The sequence below is a fragment of the Saccopteryx leptura genome, chromosome 3, assembly GCF_036850995.1.
Source record: "Saccopteryx leptura isolate mSacLep1 chromosome 3, mSacLep1_pri_phased_curated, whole genome shotgun sequence".
In the NCBI taxonomy this organism is placed as follows: domain Eukaryota; kingdom Metazoa; phylum Chordata; class Mammalia; order Chiroptera; family Emballonuridae; genus Saccopteryx; species Saccopteryx leptura.
In genome coordinates this window covers 309521587-309548785 of record NC_089505.1, presented here as the reverse complement: position 1 = coordinate 309548785, position 27199 = coordinate 309521587, and the positions used below count along the sequence as shown (strand labels likewise).

The following is a 27199-nucleotide window of genomic DNA, read 5'->3' as shown; positions in this document are numbered from 1 at the left end:
ACAGGAGCTGACAGGGTTAGGTTACCTCCAGGAAACAAGCCTGAGACGAGGGGGTGCACGCACCAGGTGGCTTCCCAGGGAGACAAGGTCCATCTTGCTATCTCATAAAACCTAACTCTCATTGCTGTTAAGGGGCATCAACTGTCTCCTGCAGACGGTAACTGCTCTCCTCCTTGCAGTGGACAAGCTGGACCACTGCTCTTGGCAGCACTGGCCGAGTTTGCTTCCTCCCAGCCTTCCTCTCAATAGCATCTGGGAAAGTCCCAGAGTAAGAAATACAGAAAGCATAGGGGTCAAAACCAAGAAGGGAAAACTATACACTTGGTACCATGTAACCATATCACCTGAATTCACGGCAGGCTGAGCAGTTTCAAAAGGAAAGCAGTGCTAATTAAATAATGCAAGTTAAAGGACTTTTCTTCCGACTTGTTTCCCAATAGCTCTTCATGTATAGAATCCCTGTAATGCTTGGGTGGCTGTAGTTAACTGTATATGTCTCACCATCTGTAAAATCACTGGTGGGTAGCTAACCACAATCAACCCTGAGAAGACACCATTCAGCCATCTTCTCCCCAAAAGAAGTGAGGGGAGTAAACGGAGAGCAAAGAGCTCAAGTAGCTAATGCGGACTCCGGGCTTTTATTCTGCCATCCTACCTCGTCAACATCATTCCACATTCATCACCAAGCCCTCAATTAGCACTTAAAAAAATAAAATCCAGAGAACAGCCAGCTACTTCAATGAGTGATAATGGTGCAGTGCACTAATAACAGGCTATGACCCGTTAGAACATACAGTGTCATAAGGCTAAACATTGAGGATGTTAAACATGGCATTGCTTTTTCCATATTATCCTGTGACAAGTAATATTTGTGCTGAGTTAAGAAAGGGGTGTTTCCAGGATCTAGAACTGAGCCACCTGGTACTTCACTACCTGTATTTCAACAAAGGAGAGGCTGATGGGAAAGACTTCTCCGTAAAGGACATGAGCCTTTCCTGTGCAGACAGCCCAACATGGGGGCAGGGAGAGGAGTACCACACTCAGTCACCAAAGGACAAAGGACAGGTGGGAGAGAAAGAGAAAAGGGGACACAAAAAATCAGGGAGGCGGGAGGGAGGCCTTGCTAACAAAGTAAACTTTGCTATTTCCAGTTTTGCCAGTTTCTGTCAACAGCTGCTAGACAAACAGGTGATTACAAAGGTATTTCACTCTACATGCTGCACAGCTCGGAGGAAATAATGTAGTGATACTAAAAGTTAGACACACACTGATCTTCAAAATGGCTCAAGTTGCATTTGTTTGTCCATTTTCCATATTTGGCTTTCTTATGAAGGAACTTCACCCAAAGTAAAATAAGAAAAACAGTGTGATTTCAGAGAACAGCGGTGAACCACACATTCATCGCATTCTGCAGTCAGGACTGGCTTCCTCTCTCTGTACTCTCAACTCCGCCGCACTTATTAAAAAGATATTTAGACACAAGGGACAAAATCTAGTTCAACTACATGGAGCACCAATTTTTATGCTCAAAATTTACCCTAAATAAAACTAATTTCCAAAGAGAATCCTGTTCCCAAACAGAATAAGGAAGCACGGACCCTCCCCGAAAACAAACACTCAGGAGGGGGTGGGCAGAACAGATCACCTATGTTTTAAAACCACTCATACCCTGAAAAGAGCGATAGTTTCTGATAAGCCCTCGAAGGAGCCCTGCCCCTCCTCACCTGCCATGGTCCTCCAGCAGTGCTGGAGCCCTGGCTGCTGATCACAATAAGCCATTCCTCTTATGTGGGCAGAGAAAGAAGAGCCTGAGAACCACACAGCTACAAAAATGCAAGCTCTGAGAGGTCGGGAATCTACCACATACCTGTAGCTGTCAAAGCTGGAATACAGTATCAGAAGATGTCACTGTAAATGGCCACAGTCCAAATGAAAATTCAAAAACATGAGATGATAATGTTCACTTGGAGTTATTAATAAGAGTAATGGTAGCTTTAATGAGGAATGGCCAAGTAATGGAGGCTGATTTTTTAATTACTGTTTAAAAACTAAATTTATGAGACTGCCTCTTTAGCCTTTTAGATCAGTCATAAAGAAGGAACAAAAGATGTTCCCCCTACCACAGAGAGCTCCTCCTCTAAGTAAATGAAAGCATCTAGAAAATACATTAATTTGAGTAAGTCAAATTCAAATTCTTCACTTACCATTTGTTAGTCTATCAAATAGAAAGATATCAAAATTCCAATTTCCAACTTTTCCCAGCATACACTGAAATGAAAACCAAACATTCCTACTGTAATTTAATTTCAATAACACTATCTTTTTAGATGGCTCATAGAGAATTTAATGAAAATGGAAAGTGACTGATTTACTGTAAGAAATGCTATACATCATTGTCCTTTAATCATGACCTTTCCAACTGGCTCCAAAATATGTCTAAAGGGATAAACTTCATTTGAAAAACCAAATATTGTTTTCAATTAATAAATGCACAGGTAAGGTTAGTGTGTTCTTTTAAAAACTTATTCTTATACTCCCACAAACTTTCAAAAATTTTAACATAATCTAACATTACAGAAACGTGGTTCGTATGTTGCATGACCTCAAAACTAGATTTTAAAAATCTAGTAAAAATAAGTTATAATAACTGAGTATTTACTATATTCCAGCTACTGTTAAAAGTACTTTCCTCACTTCTTATTATTCACACCAACACTATCAAGTAGACACTGTTTCCAATTCTCATTTATAGATGGAGAAACAAGCTGAAAGTAACTAACTCGCCCAGCTAGAAAGTAATAGAGCTGGGATCTTCAATCAGGTGGTCTGACTCTGGAACCTAAGAACTTGTTATCTATACTATATGCTATGCTTAAATTATGTTACTCATTTTTTATTTTTAAAAAGACACTCCCAACTTATGAATATTTATTTACATTCTTTAAATATCCTTATAAAATAATAGTATTTAACTACATTCATTTTTAAATTGATGTGTATTTCAGCTAAGCAAATAAATCCTACAATGACCTTAAAAACCAAACTGATTATATTTTTACACTATATGTTTGTAACTTGAAATTTTTATGGACCTCATTTTTAAGAAAAAAATTAATTTTGTTTCCAAAAGTTCATTGTTACATATACATTTATGAATAGATCAACATTAGCAATACTAAGACACTACTAGTAGAGATTAATCATGATAGCACTAACAACCATTCATACACACAGATCAACATTCTCATTCTAAAAAGACCTTGTGAACATTTTAAAATTTAAAGCATGAACACTTTCTATTGATTTCTTTTATTAAACAGAGAAGCGAGTGTTCTCACTTTGATGTCATTGTAAAGGTACTCCACCCCTATCTATACAAACTTACAAAGTCTGGCCTAGAAATACTAAGAAAAAGAGTAATTAAAAAAATATAGAAATCTAAGTTTATTAAAAATCCTCCTTTAGTCAAAAAAAGCTCATCTAACCTCCACCTCGATTAAGACATTTCTTTTAAACTATATAAAAATAAATAATGCTCACGCCCTGGCTGGTTGGCTCAGGGGTAGAGCGTCCACCCAGCGTGTGGATTTCCCAGGTTCAATTTCCAACCAAGGGACACAGGAGAAGTGCCCATCTGCTTCTCCACCCCTCCCCCTCTCTCTTCTCCTCCCCTACTGCAGCCATGGCTCAATTAGAGCAAGTTGGCCCTGTGTGCTAAGGATGGCTCCATGGCCTCACATCAGGCACCAAAAAATGGCTTCGGTTGCAACATAGCAAGCGCCCCAGATGGGCAGAGCATCACCCCCTAGTGGGCTTGCCGGGTGGATCCCAGTCGGGACGCATGCAGAAGTCTGTCTCCCCTCCTCTCACTAAAAAACAAACAAAAAACATGCTCACAATTAACAAACTTCTAAATGCTCAAAATATCTCACTGATGCAAGAGACTATAAAAATTATCTGTCTGAAAGTCATGAGATCTAACTTCCTGTGCTGGTTTGCCTCTAATCAGAGCCCTGAGAGGTCCCTCCTTTTGCTCTTTAGGCCATAGTTTCTTTCTCTATTAAATACAGAAATTAGATTAGATAATCCATAATATTCTTCCCAGCATGGAGTCTTGTGATTTTATAGTTTAATTTCCCATTGCTCTACTTGTTACTTAATGTTATAATAAATAAAATGTTTCACTTATTTAGTTACGTCAGGAAATTTCCCTTGCTCTGTAATACCTAATCATAAAATGAACAACTGCTCCAAGGAAAAACCTGAAAAACGAGCTGAACTGATTTTCACATACAATAAAGGCTCTATAAATCAGTATCAAATGAGAAAAGGCTACATTAAACTTATCAAAAAGTTAACCTTTCTTGAAAAATCTATACACACCTTGGCTTGTCCATTGTAATCATCATCTAAAATGTTTAGAGAGTTTGGAACGGTAGTACCACGAAAAAAGCGCGACGACCTAAGATACCGCTGGAAACTCAGGAGCCTTCTGATATTTCTCGCAGACACAGAAACTTCAATTTCAGACTGAGCTGAAATAAAAGAAGTAAAAAGTGAGTACAGAGTCAAATCTGTGTATATACTACCTGTAACACCCCTATTTTAAAATTAATCATCATACCACATTTCTAGGAGAGGAGGGGTACTTTATTTGTATTCTTATTAAAGAATTAAAAATGAGGTAAATGGCCAATTTTGACAGGATTTTTTTTCTTTTATGGCTAAGGAACTTGTGAAGTTTTTGTTAAATCCACAGAAGTAAAAACCATATTGTGATGGGTCAGGGAATGGGCTACCAAGGAGTGACAGCCAGGCCACCAGAGGGAAAGTGCACCCTGGGCGCCAGCTGAGGCCGAGGTGTCCTCTGAAGCCACCACCTCTAGGCTGAAGCTGGTGCTGCCACTGGGTAAGACCAGGCAGGGCCCCTCTGTCCCTGCCCAGGGCCATAGGCACAGGCTTGGTCTTGGGCCCTTGGTGGCAGCAGCCATTGACAGCACTTAGCTAATAAGGAGTGAAGCTGGATTAAAAATCAGTTTGTTTGTTTAACTCCCAAGAATGTTCATTTCTCACTCTATTGCTTCAATATGGAACAGAAAGACAAAACCTAGTGTGAGACTACGGTTCATACTGAGAAGCCAGGTCCCAAGTAACAGTTGAGATTTTTAACAATTACACAACCAGAACAGCTCAAATCCTAATGAGGGATTTTCCAAGTATTTCATTAAGGTAATTTTATTTAGACGAAAAGGCAATGGAATGGAGAATAAAGCAGTTTATAAACTGTAAGAGTTCTAAAGGATAGGGATACAAATTCTGTAAGATGAAACACTAGAAAAGACACGGTTCCATGCTGGAGACTGGTGCATTCTCAGTGGCTGAGTCTAACATCCTGACAACCATTGCCTTCCAGTGTTAGAATAAACTAAAGCTCTTTGAGCAACACATTAAATAATAGACTTGCATTAAAAATTATCCTGTAGGGGCCTTGGCCGAGTAGCTGAGTTGGTTGGAGCGTCTCCCCAATATATCCAAGTTGTGGGTTCGATCCCCGGTCAGGGCACATACACAAGTCAACGAGTGAATGCATAAATAAGTTGATGTCTCTCTATCTCTGTCTCTCACATACCCTTCCTCTCTAAAATCAATCAATAAATAAAAATTTCCAACAAAGCTATCTTGTAGGCAACATATTATCTTTAAGTTCTAAATTCAGTAAATGTTCACAATATAAAACACTTGAAAATGAAGACCAAGGATAAGCAAATCATCACCTCTCCTCCTAACTTCCATTCGAGCTTAGACTCACCAGGTGAAATGGCAAGTAATCACACACCTCTCTCTTGTATGCCCAGTCACTCACTCCTCTATTACTGTTTTCTTATCTACAAAATAATGGCAATGTCTGTCTAACTCAGAGGGTGCTGCATAGAATGAGATAAGGCGTACACAGTCAGATATGCGGTAGGTGTTAGCGGCGATGTAGACGATGGTCAAACTGATGGTAAAGCCACTGCTTGCAGTTATGCTTCTAAGTAATTATCCTAAATTCCAAATCTGTTTATTTTGCTCTAAATAAAAGTAGTCACTGGCTCCTAATTATCTTAAAATGAACTCCATCTCCTCAACCTAGAAGAAAAGGACCCATGTTCCAGGCACTGGCTTGCTCCAGACTCAACTTCCCAGACTCCCTGGGAAGCACACCTGAACATCAACCTAGACATGCATACTCTGTATCTAGGAGATAGGAAGAACATCTTCTGGGTTCTCATGACTCCCTGTGTACATACCTATCGCAGTCCTCCTGACATCCTGTTGTAATCGCTTAATTACATGTCTCCTTCAACAAACGGTGACCACCAATACAGGCACAAACTATTCTTTTTATCTCTGTATACAAAAGCTGAATAATAGTGCCAAGTAAGTATGTGTAAAATATACTGAATAAATCCTGAAAAATGCATAGTGCTTTTATTTTATTTATTTTTTTTGCATAGTGCTTCTAAAATGGCCGATGTGTTTGAGGTTCCCGTCCACTCACAGAAGCCAGAAATAACAATGCACACCATTATGTGGTTTACTTTCCTCATTTTTCATTCCAGGGAGTCTACAATTTAAAATACCTACAACAATTATAGAGTCCAAATTTGATCTTTAAAAATGTAACTCACATTGAAAGGACTGGAACCAAAATGTAAAACTATTAAAATGAAGTGATTATGTCTGAACTGCAATTAGTATGTTTGGTATGTTTGAGGAAATGAGGGTAAAGTTCCGAGTGCTTTATAAAAAGTATCTCATTTAGCCCTCAACAACCTCAAACTATTATCACCTTCTACCTTATACATGAGAACACTGAATCTACAAAGTAACCTGTCCAAGGTCATAGAGCCCATATAAGATGACAACTAGATGTTAAAACACAGATATGTCTATTTACAAAATTTGTGTCCACAGTACTGCTCATAAGTTTTTTTATATCTTTACAGAATTTTTAACTAGTTATTATAAAAATTCTGTGTACATCACTCAAAATTGTTCTTAAAAGTATGTACCAAAAAACCCAGAACAAAACACACACACACATACACAAAGAGAGAAAGAAAAGCTGATGTACAGGAATTCAAGTATTTCATGTGACCCTTTAGTCTCAGTCTTGGAAAAGAGCAGATCTGGAAGAGACAGAGGGGATGGCATTAATATGTGGGAAGCACATGAGCACTAATTAACACTAACACCACCATCTCCGAATTTATAAGGTACTTCACAGTTTTACAAATGTTGCAGAAGACACTTATTCTATTCATTATGGAAAAGTAAACTAAAAGCATTCAAAGTCACATGAAGACTTTGAACACCCCTTAATCTTATATACAAAATTTTAACGACTGAGCGTTGGCCTGGCATGTGGATGTCCTGGGTTTGATTCCCACCCAGGGCACACAGGAGAAGCGCCCATCTGCTTCTCCACCCCTCCCCCTCTCCTTTCTCTCTATGTCTCTCTTCCCCTCCTGCAGTCAAGGCTCCACTGGAGCAAAGTTGGCCTGGGTGCTGAGGATGGCTCTATGGCCTCTGTCTCAGGCACTAAAAAAATGGCTCCGGTTGCAACAGAGCAACACCTTAGATGGGCAGCGCATTGCCCAATGTAGACATGCCAGATGGATTCCGGTTGAGCGCATGTGGGAGTCTGTCTCTCTGCCTCCCCACTTCTTACTCCAGAAAAAAAAATTTTTTTAACAATTTTATCACTAGCAATTATCGTATTTTTGCTCCATAAGTCGCACCTGACCGTAGACACATCTAGGGTTTTAAGGAGGAAAATAAAGAAAAAGATATTCTGAACCAAATGATATGTTAAAATATTTAATAAAAGAGCGTATTTTTTGCTCCATAAGATGCATGGGCATTTTCCTCTCCCCTTTTGGGGGGAAAAAGTGCGTCTTATAGAGCGAAAAATAATGTGTGCATGTGCACATACACTAATAGTAGGATCACTGCTTTCAAATTGTATGTCCAAACTATTGCATCTTCAAGTAAGTTTGACAACTTGTGAAAGAGGGTAATTGCATAAGAACCTAAAAAATGAATGAGCCTCATTTGAGGGAAAATCCCCAACAATTCAGTCCACCATGCTAAGTCCCTGTATCAACATGGCAGGCCTCGCTCTCAGTGGTTAAGACAGTTGGCATTGTCTGGAAATCAGAACTCTTCCTATAATATCATGGTTGTACTCTCCTCCTGCTTTTCTCATATTTTCTGAGTAACTTCTGACCAGTCACAATATCCAGATGTCTCATTTTCCTTAACTGAAAAAAACTAAATGCCTGACCAGGTGGTGGCACAGGATAAAGTGTTGGACTGGGACACAGAGGACCCAGGTTTTAATCCCCAAGGTCACTGGCTTGAGCGCAGGCTCATGCGGCTTGGGCACAGGCTCACCAGATTGAGTGTAAGGTCGCTGGCTTATGCCTAAATAAAGGTCACTGGCTTGAGCCCAAGGTTGCTAGCTTGAGCAAGGGGTCACTTGGTCTGCTGTAGCCCTCCAGTAAAGGCACATATGAAAAAGCAATCACTGAACAACTAAGGTGCCACAATGAAGAATTAATGTGTCTCATCTCCCTTTCTGCTTGTGTCTGTCCCTCTCTCTGTTTCTCTCTCTGCCGTCTCACTAAAAAAAACAAACAAATCATAATTTATATATTTTTCCTGTTTCACAGAGCCCTAAAGTTGGGGCTCATTATCGAGAATTGTTGAGCCCATATTAAGCTGAGACTGAGTATTAGACATTTACTCAAGGGGAAATGGTCACTTATCATAGAAGCCTAATGCCTTCCAGCAAGATAATTCCAAGAATAACCTAACAAGAGGATAACAAACAGATTTTCACTTAAAGATAGAGCCAGCCTGAACAATTAGAAATTATTTCACAGACAATCTAAGGAAGGACAGAGAACTCGTCCAGATGAAACCGCAAATCATCTACAGAGATGTTTTCTTCATCTAGACAACCCGAAGAGCCCATATCTAAAAAGACTATGTTCTAGAAAAAACTGAAAATCTCACAAGACCTTCCAGAGACAGAGCAACTAAAACTACCTCAAAGCACTGCCTGAGACTTACCGTATTTTTTGCTCCCTAAGACACGCCTTTTCTCCCAAAAATGGAGGGGGAAATGCCCGTGCATCTTATGGAGTGAATGTTCATTTTTTTCAGCTGCTGTGGGGCGCTGCACTGGTAAACATATGTAGAATGAGCACCAGTGGGAGCGTAATAGTACCCGCCACAGCGGTGTGCGGAACCCCGGCATCTGCTGAGTGATCTCCTGGTTCCGGTTTTCACAGTTGCATGCAGCGCAGAGAGAAGCTAAGCAACGTTATGTGGGTGCATTTATTGGTCATCATCAAGGGCAGACATGAGAGGCAGCTGCAGGGGTGGAGGGCTGCACTGCAGCTGCAGGAACTCTGTGTGAAGTGCTGACGTCACTTGCTGCCCTATTAGTGTTTGACCAGTTTAGGGCACATATTAGCAAAACCACAAAAAAAAAAAAAACAACTTTAAAGAAGTGAAGACTCATCTAGCTGTAATTCCTGGGGGTCTTACCAGCCAGTTGCGACCTTTCCTTCAACAAACCATTTCAAGTCCTGATGTGAGAAGAGTGGAACAAATGGACGGCTGCTGGTAATCATAACACTGGGGAACAAAATTTTTGTTGCATCCACAAAAACACTTGTTCTTACCTAATTCGAGTGTGCTGATCTCAAATCTGACATTAGTTTTTCTCTGTAAGCTACAGTTTTTTTTGCAATTCAAGATTTTAGGTTTTCATCTTATTGTAAAATTTTCAACATTTAGTTTAACATAATGAAGTAGAATGTCTGCTTGGGCATCATCTTTGTGAAATATAATAATTTATATAATGCAGTAAATACACTAATACACTAAAAGATATGATTGCATCAGAATTTGTCTACAATTTCAAAATAGAACATATTAAAAACTTATTTTAATCATAAAATTTGTGCAAAACTTGTTTAAATTCTATTCAGGCAAAAATTTGCATTTGTAGCTCTTGCGTTTGTGTACTTGTTGAGGACAATCTCATTTGATGCTCCAGCAATAGTCCGTTCACCACTAACAGCTCCAAGATTTTCAGAAAACTTATCAAGGTGACTGTTCAGGAAGTGAATCTTAACGTTCATTTTACACCCAATGTCACGGAAAGCCAACAGCATCCGTTGAACCAGAAGTTCATAGTTTTCTGCTTCTTTGTTGCCAAGGAAGTTCTTAGTAACTGCCACAAAAGACTGCCATGCTGCTTTCTCCTCCTTATTCATCTTCCTGGCAAATTCTTCGTTACGTATGAGGGTTTGAATTTGAGGTCCATCGAATATACCTGCTTTATCTTCTTGAAAGACAAGGTAGGAAAAGCAAAAATAATATGTTGAAAGCATTCACTTTCTCTATGCAAAGCCTGAACAAACTGCTTCATTAAGCCAAGTCTGATGTGAAGTGGGAGAAAAATGATCCTGTCTCGATTAACTACAGGTTCATTCACAATATTTTGCATCTCTACTTCCAGAACTTCACGTTTTGGTCACTCCTTCTGTGTCCAGTATTTCTCCCGAGCTCAGCTGTCCCCAAAACACAGAAAGCAAGGATACTTTGTGAAACCTCTCTGTTGTCCTAGTAGGAAATTTACCATTTTAAGATCCACACAAATGATCCAGTTATGCTCCTCACACTTCAGAAAGTTGAGGACAATTTTTTGTTTTGTTTTGTTTTACAGAGACAAAGGGAAAATCAGAGAGGGATAGACAGGGACAGACAGACAGGAACGGAGAGAGACGAGAAGCATCAATCATTAGTTTTTCATTGCGACATCTTAGTTGTTCAATGATTGCTTTCTCATATGTGCCTTGACCGTGGGGCTACAGCTACAGCAGACCGAGTAACCCCTTGCTCGAGCCAGCAACCCTGGGTCCAAGCTGGTGAGCTTTGCTCAAACTAGATGAGCCTACGCTCAAGCTGGCAACCTCAGGGTCTCGAACCTGGGTCCTCCGCATCCCAGTCCAACGCTCTATCCACTGTGCCACCGCCTGGTCAGGCAATTTTTATGTCATTCTTTCTAAGTCATTCAATTCGGGTTGGCTAAACTGCTGAGGGATTAATGACTGCTTGGCATCAGAAGAAGACCCTTCAGATTCTACAACAATTTCCTCATGCATCTTACCAAAATACACTTGATCACCATGTTCACCTTCTTCATCCTTAGAAGAAATAAAACAATTGAAAACTGGAACCGGGAGTGTCTCAGAGTGTGGGATAGGTTGTACTGTTGAAGGAATATTAGGATATGCGATCACATGCCGTTTTTTCTTGCTGATGCCCTTTGTATGGCTCAGACAGAAATAATAGTCACTGCTGTGGTCCTTAGGTTCACCCCAAACCATGGGAATCCAAAAGGCATTCCTTTGCATTTTCCTTTTGTCCAGTCACAAAGCACTTCCTTACAGTTATGACACACAATATGAGGAGCCCAATTCTAGTCTTGATCGCCAAGGGGAACTTGAAAATAGGCAATATATGCACGTGTCACAAATGATGAAATATTGCGCCTCTGATGTTGAAGTGTGTAACAGCATATATATAACAGAAGGTGTCAGGACTATTCTTACATTTACGCCTACTCAAAGAAGCCATGATTCAATCTTAAAACAAAATAAGTGGATGTTTTTATCAGATAATAATTTTTTACATTTAAAAACAACTAGAATTATGTAAAAGTGATGTTTGTAAAACATTATATGCCTTGTGGTTATGTTCAATCCAAGAGTCGTTGCCCTTTAACTACTCCAATTTAAAAACCAATGCATGGCCTGACCAGGCAGTGGCGCAGTGGATAGAGCGTCAGACTGGGATGCAGAAGTACCCAGGTTCGAGACCCCAGGATAGCCAGCTTGAGTGTGGGCTCATCTGGCTTGAGCAAAAAAAAGCTCACTAGCATGGACCCAAGGTCACTGGCTCGAGCAGGGGGTTACTCAGTCTGCTGAAGGCCCGTGGTCATGGCACATATGAGAAAGCAATCAATGAACAACTATGGTGTCACAATGAAAAACTGATGATTGATGCTTTTCATCTCTCTCCATTCCTGTCTGTCTGTCCCTATCTATCCCTCTGACTCTCTGTCCCTGTAAAAAAAAAATTAAAAACCAATGCATGCCATTAACTATAACAAAAAGAAATTAAAATTGCATAAAAACTACAGCATGCACCAAAAAACGGATTTCAGATTTGGAATCAGCGACGCAGAAATATATAGAAACTCTTCTAAAACTTCATGCAACAGAAAATGAAAAAAAAAAATTTGTTCCCCAGTGTAATCTGACACCAACTAGATGTATGAAGAGGATCACTATCACTCACATTTGTGAATGGGTAAAAACATCAGGGCAGTCAGTGAAGAATGAAACCGTGGTACGGTCATTCAAAAAATGTGGCATTAGCAATGCCTTAGATGGCACTGAAGATGGTACCATATATGAAAATAGTGAAGAAAGTGATACCAGTGATTGTGAACAATTGAGCTTCTTAAATTCTGACACTAGCGATGATGAGTTCCTGGGGTTCCTGGACAATTCAAAGAGTATTTGAACATTAAGTCTCTTCTCACTTGTTAATAACAGTGCTAATGGTTGTTAATACTGCTGTGGATTTACATTACTGAAATATTACTGTGGTATATTTTATTAAATATTTTAACACACCAGTTGGTTCAGAATATTTTTTTATTTTCCTCCTTAAAACCTTAGGTGCGCCTTACGGTCAGGTATGTCTTGTGGAGCGAGAAATACTATAATACAGGACCAGAATCTGGGGGAGAGGGAGGTATATTTGAATTTTTCACCAATCTAAGTTTTTTAATATGAAACACATTCACGTTTCAAAAATGAAGGCAAGAAGGGAAGGAGAGAAGAAGAACAGAACTGTAGAAAACCTCACCCCCACCACATCCCCCATCCAAGTCCAGGTAAGCCTGCCCCTAAAATGGTAATCTTTTTCTTAAAGTTTCTTGTGTATCCTCCCTGGGTTTTTTTTTTTAATCAGATATATGGAAACATCATTATATAACATTTCTACCTCTTTTACATAAATGGGAGCATAGTACACACGGACTCTGCATCCTGCTTTTATCATGTAGCTCTTTCCCTGTCAGTACCTTCCTTGTTCTAGGACTGTAAAGTACTCCATCAGACGGACAGACTATCATCTATTCCAATAGTCCCCTACTGAAGGACAGTGCTACAATTTTACAATTTGCAAAGATACTTTCATTTTGTTATAAATATGCTTATATTTCTACTACTTAACAGCTTTAGATCTCATCCTTTAAATTCCTCCTATTACACATGAGGAGATCACCTTCTATGCCATCGTCTTTCCCTGTGCCTCTTCCAATATTTGCTGGCTTTTTTTTTTTTTTCGCTCTAATCCCCACTTTAATTTTAGGTGCAGCTGTAGAATTAAATATTTTCAATATTTCAATCCTTTTCCCGTGGGCTTCACCAGTTATCCTCTGTTTGCTTAGGTGCCTCCTCAAGAAGGGCTCATGAAAACAACACATCTCATGAGCAATACAAGGTGGGGAAAAGTAGGTTTAAGTTGTGAGTACTCAAAACAGTTTATTCTTGTGTTATTATTTATTATTGTATTATTTTCCATATGAACCAGTGTAAACCTACTTTGCCCCACCCTGTATATTCTCCAATGTTCAAAACTTTTGCTGTTAGTCTTTGTACTTAAAGGACAAACTGAATATAAACATTCAACATAACATTCATGGCTCTCATTTTCCTTCCTTGAGTTTATTTGAAGATATTGATTGGTTCACTGTCTTCTCATATTAAGATTTGCAAAATCTGAGGCAACCCTATTAATTTCCCCCCTCATAAGGGACTTGACCTTTTGCATGGCCACCCACAGAGGATGTCTTTATTTGTGAAGTCTGATGATTCTGCTAGGATAGACCTCATGTTACTCATTCTGGGTCATTATCCGATGGAACATGGATAACATGTAAATTTAAATCTTCTGTTATTTCTGAAAAGTTTTCTTGTATTATATCTCTAAATATTTATTCTGTTCCACTATTTTAGCATTATTATTCAGACACCTCAATAAAAAGGTATTGTCTTGAAACACCTTTACCTGTCACCTATATCTCACGTAAGCTCTCCCCAAATCTTTTTAACTACTGTTTTGTTGTTTTCCCATTTCTACCTACTATGCTCATTATCTTGTTTAGTGAATACTCACTCTACCTTGTGTTCCTCATTTCTGAGATATATTGAAACATTTGCTTCCACTATTTACTAAATCTGAATGTTTCAACTATTTTTGTTGTCTTATCATCTCTTCCCTCAGTTTCTGAAGTTGTGCTTCACAATGAAGTTATTGCCTTATTTAGTTTTTAAAGTGAGCACTAGAACCTGACCAGGCAGGGGTGCAGTGGACAGAGCATCGGACTGGAATGCAGAGGACCCAGGTTCGAAACCCTGAGGTCGCCGACTTGAGTGCGGGCTCATCTGGTTTTAGCAGAGCTCACCAGCTTGAGCCCAAGGTCACTGGCTAGAGCAAGGAGTCACTCAGTCTGCTGTAGCCCTGGTCAAGGCACATATGAGAAAGCTGTAAGGTCGGTGGATAATGGGGGATGGTCATGTGGGGAACTCAGGCTCTCCTGGAAACTTTGGCTAAGACTGCCCACAACCAAGCACACTAAAAGAAACTTCCCAGGAACCCTTTGGAAAAAAGCAACACCTCTGTCAGCCAGTGAGATTTCACCACGTCATATTGGCTTGACTACCATAGGGACCCTTTAAATATCTCTCACACGGGTCACACCTTGAGACTTCCTTGCCTCCATATTTCCTTGGGGCCAGGGAACCTCGTTGGGCGGGATGCACGCTCTGTACTCAATAAAGCTCCGGCCCCTTCCTTCCTTCTCAGTGGGGAAAAATACCTTACATTTTTGGTGCCGAAACCTGGGAGGAGTTAGAGGTCTGCAAGGACCTCTCCTCTCCTCATCCCCTCTGAGAAAGAACCAGGATCTTCGACATTCCACCCTCTTCGGCACATGGTGCGGTAAGTCCCCTGCCTCCAGCCTTTCTCTCAGTTCTTTCCTCCGACACTCCCTGTCCGAAACCATAGCTACGTCAGGGAAGTCTTTCCATTCCAAGTGCGAGTGCCTGTGGAGACGTCCCGAGCACATCCACTTTACCTTATCTTTTCATGGCCAGAGCTTGAGTTTTGGGACGCCAGTTCTCAAATCTGACCACTCCGAGGACTGAGGGCGGCTGTAGGGGCACAGGAATCTCCCTCCCTAAAGAAGAAGAAACTGTTCTTCTCCGCTGTGGCCAGGCCACAGAACCCACTGAATTAGCCTCCTGAAGGGACTTTCGGTTTTAACACTCACCAATTTATCGCCAAAAAAGCTGGGAGCTGATTGGAGATCCCTTACATACAGGGCTTCTAGTTATTCGCATGCCCATCCTTAATCTCTGTGCCGCCTGTTCCACACGCAGGCCCTTTTTCTGGCCAGAGAAACCTCACCTAAAACCTCCACTCCTGATCTTTCCTTCTCCGCGGACTCCCAAGTCTCTCCTCCTCCTGCCTGATCCCTGGGGGTGCCCCTCTCTCGGGACTTCTCTCTGATCCCTCTGTGGACCTCTTTCACTCGTGTCTCTTCCCTCCAAGGGCCCCCTCCCCTCTCTTCACAAAATCCTGTTTCTTATTCACCACTACCATCTCTGTTTCTCCTCCCCTGCTGGCCGGAGCCCCTCCCTTCTCCATAGTGTTCTTAAGTCCCTCCTCTGTCAGGCTATTCTCCACCTACTATTGGCTCTTACACCAGTTGCAGGACGTCCAACCCCAATTTTCTTGCAGGAAGTTCTGGCCCTGTCCTGCCTTTGGCTCCAGTGTTTCCTGTAGGATCTGGGTGCCGGGCTCCCCACGAGCCCCCCTCCTCTTATTCTCAACCCCTAAACCCCTATCCGGAATCTGTGAACATGGCATTTAAAGTTTTTAATGGTCCTAACTAGGAGAAACAGGCCAAGGCTATTTACCAGGCCCACATGCAGCAGAAGGTAATGCTCCAAACCCAGGCTCTTGTGGCAACCCTGAGACCAGCAGAGCAACAGGGGCAAGGCACAGGAAGTGCCCAACCCAAGTCCAAGCCACAAAAAGAAATCCCACCAGCAGCTTGCTTTAAGTGTGGCAATCAACATCACTGGTCCTGGCAGGGCCCCTGGCCGTGGCTGCCCACTGAGCCCTCCTCTGACTGCAAGCAGCCCGGTCACTGACGGAGCGATTGCCCCTTTGGGCAACAGGCTTTTCCTTAGCGCCTCTCCGTGGAGGACAAGCCACCTGAAGGGGAAGCCAATCCAGCCAGGTGGGTGCATCGCTCAAACTCCTAGGTGATGGCCTGGACTCGGAGAACCCAGGGTATGCAGCAACTAGTGGGTAAGTCCATCTCATTTCTTGTGGACACAGGTTGCCTTTTCTGTTTTGCCATCACACTCTGGACCTCTAGTTCCCTCACAGGTCTTGGTTATGGGAATGGATGGGACCCCTTCCTTTCTCCTTTTTACGCCACTCCTGACATGCAGTTTTGCCTCAAGCTTGCCTCCATACAGGACCACTGGCAGTCGGAACCACTGGACTCCATCCATCTCCAGCTCACCAAAAGGCTGGACCCTACAAATCCCCCTATTACTCCTCTTTTTTAAAATCCTTACAGGACCACATCCACGAAGTTTCTCAACTCATGGCCAAACAGATATTCTTCCTGACACTCCTCAAAGCCACCACCTTCCGACGCCCCTAATCAGCAGGAAGCAGCCAGACGAATAAACGGCGCCCCTATTCTATTTTACACAAAAGGTCAGAATGTAAGGTCAGTGGATAATGGGGGATGGTCATGTGGGGAACTCAGGCCTTCCCGGAAACTTTGGCTAAGACTGCCCACAACCAAGCACACCAAAAGAAACTTCCTAGGAACCCTTTGGAAAAAAGCGACACCTCCATCAGCCAGTGAGATTTCACCACGTCATATTAGCTCGACCACCCTAGGGACCCTTTAAATATCTCTCACGTGGGTCACACCTTGCGAATTCCTTGGCCTCCATATTTCCTGGGGGTCAGGGAACCTCGTTGGGTGGGATGTGCGCTCTGTACTCAATAAAGCCTTTATTATTCCACACTTCGTGGCTCTGGCCCCTTCCTTCTTTCTCGGCAGGGAAAAATACCTTAGAAAAGCAATCAATGAACAACTAAGGTGCCACAAAGAAGAGTTGATGATTCTCATCTCTCTCCCTTCCAGTCTGTTCCTATCTGTCCCTCTCTTTGTCTCTGTCACAAAAAATAAATTTTTAAAAAGTGAGCACTAGAAAATTTGGTTACAATTTTCATTCGTTCAATGGCAACACTTTTCTGTGAAGTGCTTTTCAATCACTATTAAGTTCTGCTGCTCTCTTTCATTGTTTAATTATCTGATGTGCCTTTCTTTGTTTTAGAGTCATTATTGAATGGGCTGAATTTTCCTGGACTCTTTACACCAAGTTCTTAATGAGGATGAAAGTGAAGTCTCAGGAGAGAGCAGAGGAGCCCTTCGAATTCACTATCTCTTCTCTGCCAAAGAAAAAGACTGCTTCTTACAAACATGCCTCGTCTCTTTTTCTAATTTGGGCCCAGGGTGACTGTGTCTACCATTCCCCTTTGTGCCCAGATCACAGGCCAAGTGGGGCAAGTGAAATATTTAACCCTGTACTTTAGGGTGAGTCCCCTTTCCATCATTTTTGCTGTTTGTTAGGCTGTTTCTAACCTTCATTCATTCTTCTTATTAACAATTGTGCAATGAACATTCTTATAACTAAATCTTTGTACAACCTAACTGATTCCCTTAATATAACCCTCAGAAGCAGGATAAGTACATAGGAGCACATTTCAGTGCCTTCTAAGCCACAATGCCAAACTGAAGACTAAGTTTTCTAAAAGAAAATTAGAACTGTCCTAAAAGAGCTTCTAAAATGCAACATAAGGAAAGGAATCAATAACTATAAATCAAGGATGAAATATTATGATGCCATTTAAGATGGGAAATTTTAGTTTCTTCAGGTTTGATCCCCCCCTCCAATTCCTTCTCTCTCTTTCTCTCTCTCTCTCTCTACACACACACACACACACACACACACACACACACTGTAATAATTAGAAGTAAAATTCTTATATTGAAACAAGCAAGTAGAGGCCACTGCAGAGAAGAGTATCAAGTTGAGCAATTAGGAATATATAAAAAAGAGAACTGGGAACAGAAATGGTGACTCTAAGAACTTAACTAGTACTTTCATTTAGATAATTACTAAAAACCTCACCTTCTAGCCATAACACATGAAATCTGATCCTATTAGTAATATTCTCACGAGCTCATTCTATAAGATGAGATACATCATTATTCATTTCATAGCATAACACACAATAGATAAAAACTGTCTTTATTAAAGCCCAGCTTTTACCAGGCTAGGACTATTTAAGTACCAGGCTTATTCTAGTTTGCATGGTTACCTACATTCCAATCCAGCTTAGAAAGTCAACAGGCTCAGTGAATTAATCAAGTTACTATTAAAGAGCTGTTGGCTCTGCTGGTTCTCTTCTAAAATACTATTACCTCATCCTGTGACCATGAACAAATTAATTAGCTTCCACCAAAACTAAATGAGAGGTGTTACTTAATGATCATGGGAGTTACTTCCTGTCATCCATTTTTGGCTTCTCTGAGCCAAAATAATGAAATGTTGGATATCAGGCAAATTCAGAAGCAATGTGTTCTCTAGCTTTCCCCTCATAGTAGGGGCGGCAAATACAGGCAGTAAGTTAAGGAAGCAAAGGGCTGGGAAACTAACATAGCTCAGGCAGAACTCCTCCCAACTCCCCCACACTCTCTTCTCTCTCACCCAAGTGACATGGCAGGAAATGTCACTGATAACATAGTTATTAGGCAAAAGAGTAAGTTTTAATCAAGAAAAGCCTTTCGGTCTCGAGATGGCCACTGCTTGTTTTAATGGTCCACAAGAGGGAGCCCTCCAGTCACTGTACCTGCCTCCTTAAAACCATAAAAAGCATTTAGATGCATAGTAACATGCATTACTTTTGGAGATAAGTTAAAATTTTTTTTTAGATTCAGTGGTGTAAGGTTTTAATTCTAGTCTATGGCAAGGTCATGTTGAATAACAACTGAATCAATAAATCTGAAGACCTTCTATTCTATCCTTCCCTTCCTTTAATTTCCTCAAAAAGAAGAGCCACATCTGAAAGCCTACAGTTAATATGGAGTAAGCACATTTCTCTCTTTGAGACGGGCTGTGTTGGAAGAGTCTATCCATACAGCACACACAGATACACCGGGTGGGGGGAGCTAGGATCAAAGAGCAGTGGTTTTCAGGAGAGCAGCACATGCCGCTATGTGGAGGGCAGCAGAGTGGAGGCAGACACGGGCTCCGGAATCCTACACCTGTGTCTGAATCCCAGCTCTGCCATTTTTACTGACCTGAGAAAGTTATTTAAGATTATGATCCTCAGTTTCCTCAATATAAAATAAGCCTCCTAGAATTGTTGCAAAAATTAAATGAGATTATACTTGCGATATGTCTTCTGCAGCAAAATACTAAATATACCTTTAATGCTATAGTTATTATAGATATCTAATATTTGTATTGAGGTATAATTGACATACATTAACTTCAGGTTCAATTTTTGTGTGTGTGTGACAGAGACACAGAGAGAGAGAGACAGAGAGAGGGACGGACAGACAGACAGAAAAGGAGACAGATGAGAAGCATCAACTCGTCTTTCCAGCACCTTATTTGTTCATTGATTGCTTTCTCATGTGCCTTGACCAGGAAGCTACAGCAGAGCAAGTGACCTCCTGCTCAAGCCAACAACCTTTGGGCTAAAGCTAGTGACCATGGGGTCATGTCTATGATCCTATGCTCAAGCCAGTGACCCTGCACTCAAGCTGGTGAGCCCATGCTCAAGTCAGCAACCTCGGGGTTTTGAACCTAGGCCCTCTGCGTCCCAGTCTGACGCTCTATCCACTGCACCACCACCTGGTCAGGCCAGGTTCAAATATTTTTAAACACATAGCTTCACACTATTTAACAAAAATAGATTTACATGACAGCATAACTTCAACCTGAAGACCCCTGCATACCTTTACATATTACAGAAATAAATGCACATTGAAAAGATTTCAAGATATGAACACAATTTCATTACTTTAAAATGTATACAGTCCAAGCTTTAGTACAAATCAAGGAAATAAATGAGTTATTCATAATCTAAAATCAGATCAATGTTAACATGAGAATAAACTGTATAATCAATATTCTTTCTCTTAAAGCAATTCTAATAACCTTAGTTTGCAGAATTCAATGTTCATTTTGACAGGATTTGATAAAACAGTTGATATAAAACCCTTTTAAAAGATTAACCTTATTATTGTTATGGATTAGGCATTTCTACTCTTTGGTTACAGGTTGTGTTTTGCTGGGTCCCTCTTATGCTTAAACTCAGGACTTAAACATAGCTCCTTATTTATTACATTCTTAATTCCCTTATGAGTGAGCTAAGAAGGAAAGAAGAAAAAGATGGGTAATGTACAAAATTAAGCCTGACTTTAAATCTCCAACTTCCCAGTTCTCCGAAGTAGAATTAAACTACCATTCAATTGTATTACAATTAAGGTCTAATCTATATCCATTCCCTAATTTATACTACAAAAACAAGATTTTAAAAAGACACTTGCATGAAGCAGACACTGTTTCCTAATTCGATTTGACACAGCAGTGCTTGTCTCATCTCCACAAGCACCACTTGGTAGAAAGTGTTCTAGGAAGGAGGTGGGAACATCCATGATGAAAAAGGCAGAGGAGCCTGACCAGGCGGTGGCACAGTGGATAGAGCGTCGGACTGCGATGCCAAGGACCCAGGTTCGAGACCCCGAGGTCACCAGTGTGAGTGCAGGCTCATCTGGTTTCAGCGGAGCTCACCAGCTTGGACCCAAGGTCACTGGCTTGAGCAAGGGGTTACTCAGTCTGCTGGGAGCCCACGATCAAGGCACATATGAGAAAGCAATCAATGAACAACTAAGGTGTCGCAACGAGAAACTGATGATTGATGCTTCTCATCTCTCTCCGTTCCTGTCTGTCTGTCCCTGACTATCCCTCTCTCTGACTCTCTCTGTCTCTGTAAAAAAAGAGAGAAAGACAGAGGAAAGGACATGAGATTATTACTTCTTGTGGTATCTCCATAAGCTGTTACAGAAATGTTTGAAACTACCAGATATGATTGTAAGATGAATGATCAGAAACATCCTAAAATTTAAAACGTGACCTTAGTTTACAATACAAAACGTGACAGCTATAAGTAGAGGCTGCATTCTCACGTTTGAAAGAGACAAAATTACAAAGGAGAGCCACTTGAGCACATGAAATAAATAATGGCTGAAAAAAATACTATTGTAAATAGGAAAATAATGACCAGGTAGTGCAGCACCAAAGAGAATTAAGAAAAACACTATAACAAAGAAAAAGTTATGGCAAAGGAAAATGCCAGGCAACAACCTTTATGCTTAAAGTGAGAAGCAGTAAAAGCTTCTGAATTCCTGGTAGAGCAAAGTTAGGTTTATAGTTGTGAGTAAGCGAGTTTATTCCTTACATTATTATTAATTATTACATTATTTTCCATACAAACAACGATAAACCTACTTATACCCCATTCCGTGTAATAGGATCTAACCTTGTGTGAGAGTTACTATATATTAAAAACTGAGATAATCTAAGACAAGATCAGTATAACTAACGTAAGCTTTTAAGCCCAAAATACACATAGAAACATTTTTCCTGATCATTTAGCTAAATGTGAAATAAATATCCAAGTCTAACACAGCCCTGTTAGGAAGACAGGAAACAACCCAGATCAAACATACATGAAAATGAAGGGGAACTTAAGGAGAGTTTGTATGCTTTAATGGTGAGACCTTATAATAAAACAGTATGAGACATTCGACTCAACACAAAGGCTGCATCCAGACTGATGTGGTTAACATTTAATACAGGTTATACTTAGAGAAGTACAAATGGGACCTTGTAAAATCTAACTAATAGAGAAGATAAACAATTTTAGTCAATTTTGTGCAACAAGAATATAAAAACCTCAGTACGAGCCAGAGGCCACTGGAGAATGGGAACATAAGGGTAAGACAAAAGCGTGAAGTTAAGAGCTTTCAGGCTATGATGTAAATACCCTGAAAGAGTCTCTTGCAGCCTTGGTATGGGGTGCAATCAAGTACTAAAATGAGTAAAAAGCTCAAGATAATGGGAAAAACACATTTACAAGGAATGGAATATTACTATGTGCCAGGAGTAATAGAAAATGGAAAAAAATGCATTTGTGTGAAATGAAGAAAACTGTAAAGAAATACATTCCTTGTCCTGTTGCCTTCCAGTCTGCATGGCATCAACAGCTTCGGTGAAGTCCGTGAAAAGTTGCTGGCAGCTGCCATTACTACCTAATAATCAGGCCAGAGTCTTGCAGAACAGCACACCAGATTTTATAAGTGTATATGTGGACTAGAATTATAGTAATTCTTTTATATTTAAAGTTATTAGAACTTATTGTTATATAAGCTCAAAGTAACATGTAACCAGAAGAATGACTAATAAATTTAGCACAATGAATTTTGGCAAAAAGATTGATGTGGAATTCATCTCATCAAGTCGAATTTAAGATTCAAAATATTGTATTTCAAGACACCAGACACCAATAGATCATAGAAAGTATGTGTAGGAACAGCGGGAGCACTTAATCCAACGCAGCCCACTTCCAGTAAGCCAACTCACTCACAAAGAGGAAAAGAGAACGAGGGGGTTGCCCGGTTATCTCCACAGACTCGAGTGAAAGCAGAAATGTGAGAAAGATGTAGGTCCTGTAAAAACCCTCTTTCAGATAAATCAGTTTTTCTATATTCTTAGCTTGCTCAAAATTTTTACTTTATCAAATGCTTTTGTGGTATATATTGTTCTATCCATGCGTGACTTTTCTCCTTTCTTCCTATTAATGTGATGAATTACAATGACTGATTTTTGAATGTTAAAACCACCTTACATTTCTGAGAAAATAAAAATTGAGTCAAAATATATTACTCTTCCTATAAATTGCAGGCTTAATTTAATAACATGTTATACAGAATGTTTCATCTATATTCTTCAGTGATTATGCCTGTAATTATCTGTTCTTGTCATAGCCTCGTCAGGTTTTTGTGTCAAGATTCTGCTGGCCTTACATAAATTGTGAAGTGTGTCCTTTTTTCTCTTACTCTCAAGAGTTTGCAGATGAAATTTTAGTTTGACAGTTTTTTATATTTTTCCCCATCACTTCGAAGTTATCTTCTAGATTCTTGGTTTGTGGCAATCTCATATCTGCTCCTTTAAAGCTAAAAATGTTCCTTTTCTCTATCTTTTAAGTATTTTCTCTTTCATTTTGGTTTTAAGTTATTCTTCTGCAACATCTAGGTGTAGTTTTCTTTTAATGTCACTGTTCCTGAGATTCATTCTTGAATCTGCACCTTAATGTCTTTTCTCAAGCCTTAAGAGATTTCTCAGGCATTACCTGTTCAAAGACTGTTTCTGCAATATCCTCCCTCTCCTCTCATGAGGAACTAATTACCTTTCAACACATTTTAAGTCAGATTAAAGATAGAAGACTTAAATCTTTTTAACCTTACTCCCATTGACAAGTGGGGTCTGTGTCCTCTCAACATGAATCTGAACAAGCTGGGCAACACAGCTGATAACAGAATATAAAGCCACAACGTTGTTCCAGTGCCCAGGCCCAAACCATCCGAGACTAGAAGCTCCCACACTTCCTCTCTCTTGGAATGCTTGCTTTGGGGGAAGGCAACTGCCAAGACTAACTACTCTGAGCCTACCATTGACAGAGAGAGTTCCTGACAAGCCCCAGAAATTCCAGCCATCCCAGCCCTGGCACCAGATAGTTATGAGAGTGCAAAAGCCATCTTGGATGTCCTGCCCCAGGAGATAACATGGAGAAGGAAGGCCCCAACACATGAACCTCGTGGAGCTATCCCAGTCATTTCTAGTTGTATGAACTGCCCCAGCTAAAGATGAAGACATTGTGAAACACAGACAAATCTAACCCAGACTTGAATTACTAACCCTCACATTCACAATCATAAAAAAAAAAGGTTGCTGTTTAATGCCAATAATTTTGGGGCCATCTATTACTATTGGGAGAGGTAATCCTACACAAAGGCCCTAAGTTCCAGTTCACAATGTTGGTAGGTATGCCAAGAATGCCATGCCCTGACCATTCTTTAGGTGGGCTATTTCTCAGGGCTGTGTGGGTAGCTAGCATCCTTGAGGGATAAGTAACCTCTTTTGCTTGGGCAACAAGTCTTCTTACTATAAAAGTGGTAAATTTCCCAAGCTCATTATTTCTCAGATGTGATACCAACTCATTATTCATAAAATATCCACATAAACCCCTCCCTTCTGCCATTGTAGGACATGGGGGGGGGGTGCTGGAGGAACTGACACAGTATGATATTTATGTTGCTGTGTCATGAATAATAAAGTCCCTCGTCTCTGACCCAGGAGTCTTATGTCTTCTGCCAACTTCCATAAAGCAAGCTTGTTATCTTTGAATGTAAAATCCCAGATCCTTCACAATTCTTGACCAGTACAGAGCAATACCTAACTGCAACACATGCTATATATATCTTTTCTTTATTTTCTACCTTTTGCCTCGTGTTTCATTCATTATAAATATTTTCTTCTGACTAAAACCATCTTCAATGAGTCTATACTTAAGGTATGATATTTTTCAGACGTAGTATTTCCTTTTGGTTCTTCTTTTACAATGTTCAGTTCTCCAATAAAGTTCTCCACCCTGTCTCTTTTTTATCAGTGTAATTACAAATGGTTATTTTAAAGCCCATGTATAATGATTCTATTTTTAGGATCCCTTGTGAATATTTCTACTGTCTGTTGTTTCCTCTTCATTTTTGGTCACACTGTCTTATCCCCTTATGTCTTTTTATTTTTTAGTGTTTGATATTGCATATGAAAAATTTAGAGGTAATCTGAGATTTAGGGTAATATTGCCTTCCTCAAAAGAGGATTAATGTTTACGTCTAGCAGTGACTAGAAGCACAAAGTCACAGATAACAATCTAATCACTGATTGAGATGTTTCAAAGCTAGAATTTATTTCTGAGGTATAGCAACCTTGGGGTTTCCAACTGAAGCATCAAGGGTTTACCAGGACCAACCCTCCAAACCTTGCTGAGCTATAAACACCCGTTTTGTTTTTTTCTAGCTTTAAGTGTCCACCAAAATCTCTGCTCAGCTCATTATCCTCCTTTCCCAGAATCAACAGATGCTGTGGGGAAAAGCAGCCTGAAAAAGTAGCTCATCTCTTTGCCTTAATAGTAATCTGATATATTCAAATATGACTTACATTTTGCCAGTTGTTCTAATATTTTTAATTGGAGTATTAGCCCAAATAATTTATCCAACATTACCAAAGGTGGAACTTCTCCAAAAACAGATTTAATATGTTTTAAAGTTCTGTTTTTTCTCTTTTCTCCATTATAGACCAGACCCATACAATGTTTTCAAAATATGCATTCTACTAAACATCTGTAATGGAGATATATGCTTTCAAATAAACCAAAAGGATATCTATACCTGGTTAATTATGCAATATGTAGTAACTATGCATGTTGCCAGGTGGGTACTTAAAATATCAGGAGGACCACTCTGTAAAGTATACGATTGTCTAACCACTAGCTGTACACTTGAAACTAATACAAAATAAAACTGAATGTAAACTCAAACTGAAAAACAAAATTTTTAAATTGAGAAAAAGTATTTTTAAAAAAAATACCAAAGTAACTTCACATTTCAATTAAAAAGAAGAAAAAGTATTTCAGTTTTCATATTTCATAAAATCTCTCAACATTTTACTAACATTACCTAGAAATAATGTGGTATTTATCATGAGCCAGTGCTTTTAAAACATTCCAAACATAATATAGTTTTTTCTTATATTCTTTTTCCCCTTGGGAAATTATATAATTTTATAAAGATATGAAGCTCACTAGCATCTGAGAGGAATACTGCATCTGCCAACACTTACCGTGAAAAATACGAAAATCAATATATGGATGAGAACCTCTTCTTTCTGATTCAAATCCTGCTCGACTCCTTACGCGCACATCTCCTGTAGAGAATCCAGAATAAGACATAAATGTAGAAGGCTGCCACCTGAGAAGAAGCTCTCATATGCAACAAAGGTCTCTGTAGTATCTTATTCCTAAGTAATGGCCCACTAATAACATGTAAGTAGTTAAGAGCTGATTTATATAAATTTTCAGTACTGATTTATAAGGCTAGCTGGAGTTTTTCTTTTTAAATCTACTCCTACAATAATAATGATTATAATCTATATTTTAAAGTTAGCCTTCTGAAAGGTGACTCAAGTGTAAGATAACTCAACCTAATATGTTATTCCTCACATGGAGTTAAAAATAAAAATCCTCAGCAAAAAAGTTAAAAAGCCACAAGGAAAAGCAAATATTTATGAAGTGTCTACTTTGCACCTAGCACTATACTGCAGGCGATAGGGATGTGCAGAAAGAGAAAATACATAACCTAGTTTCAGGCAGCCTACAATTTTTTTTAAAGGTTGTGAGCAGCTCATCCATTTAATTTGTTCACTCACTCAATAATTTTTTTTTTTTTTTTTTTTTTTTACAGAGACAGACAGAGAGAGAGTCAGAGAGAGGGACAGATAGGGACAGACAGACAGGAATGGAGAGAGATGAGAAGCATCATCAGTTTTTTGTTGTGGCACTTTAGTTGTTTATTGATTGCTTTCTCATATGTGCCTTGACCGCGGGCCTTCAGCAGACCGAGTGACCCCTTGCTCAAGCCAGCGACCTGGGGTCCAAGCTGGTGAGCTCGGGGTCTCGAACCTGAGTCCTCCACATCCCAGTCCAACACACTATCCACTGTGCCACTGCCCAGTCAGGCTACTTTTTTTTTAATACAGAAAATTAAAACGTTAAA

General features: G+C 40.0%; 1 protein-coding gene across 7 annotated transcripts in view; it reads right to left on the bottom strand.

Annotated features, from left to right (window-relative positions):
- The window catches only part of PDE7A (phosphodiesterase 7A), a 110240-nt gene that overhangs the window by 23122 nt on the left and 59919 nt on the right, over nucleotides 1-27199 (bottom strand). For all 7 annotated transcript variants that reach the window (XR_010750480.1, XR_010750481.1, XM_066378962.1 and 4 more), the window contains exons 3-5: nucleotides 26268-26351; nucleotides 4384-4535; nucleotides 2205-2268 (exon numbers count right to left, since the gene is read on the bottom strand). Coding sequence is in view for 5 of the 7 variants with exons in the window: in XM_066378962.1 (XP_066235059.1) it covers nucleotides 2205-2268; nucleotides 4384-4535; nucleotides 26268-26351 (300 nt within the window). In the remaining 2 variants the exon portion in view is untranslated. The remainder of the gene's footprint in view (nucleotides 1-2204; nucleotides 2269-4383; nucleotides 4536-26267; nucleotides 26352-27199) is intronic.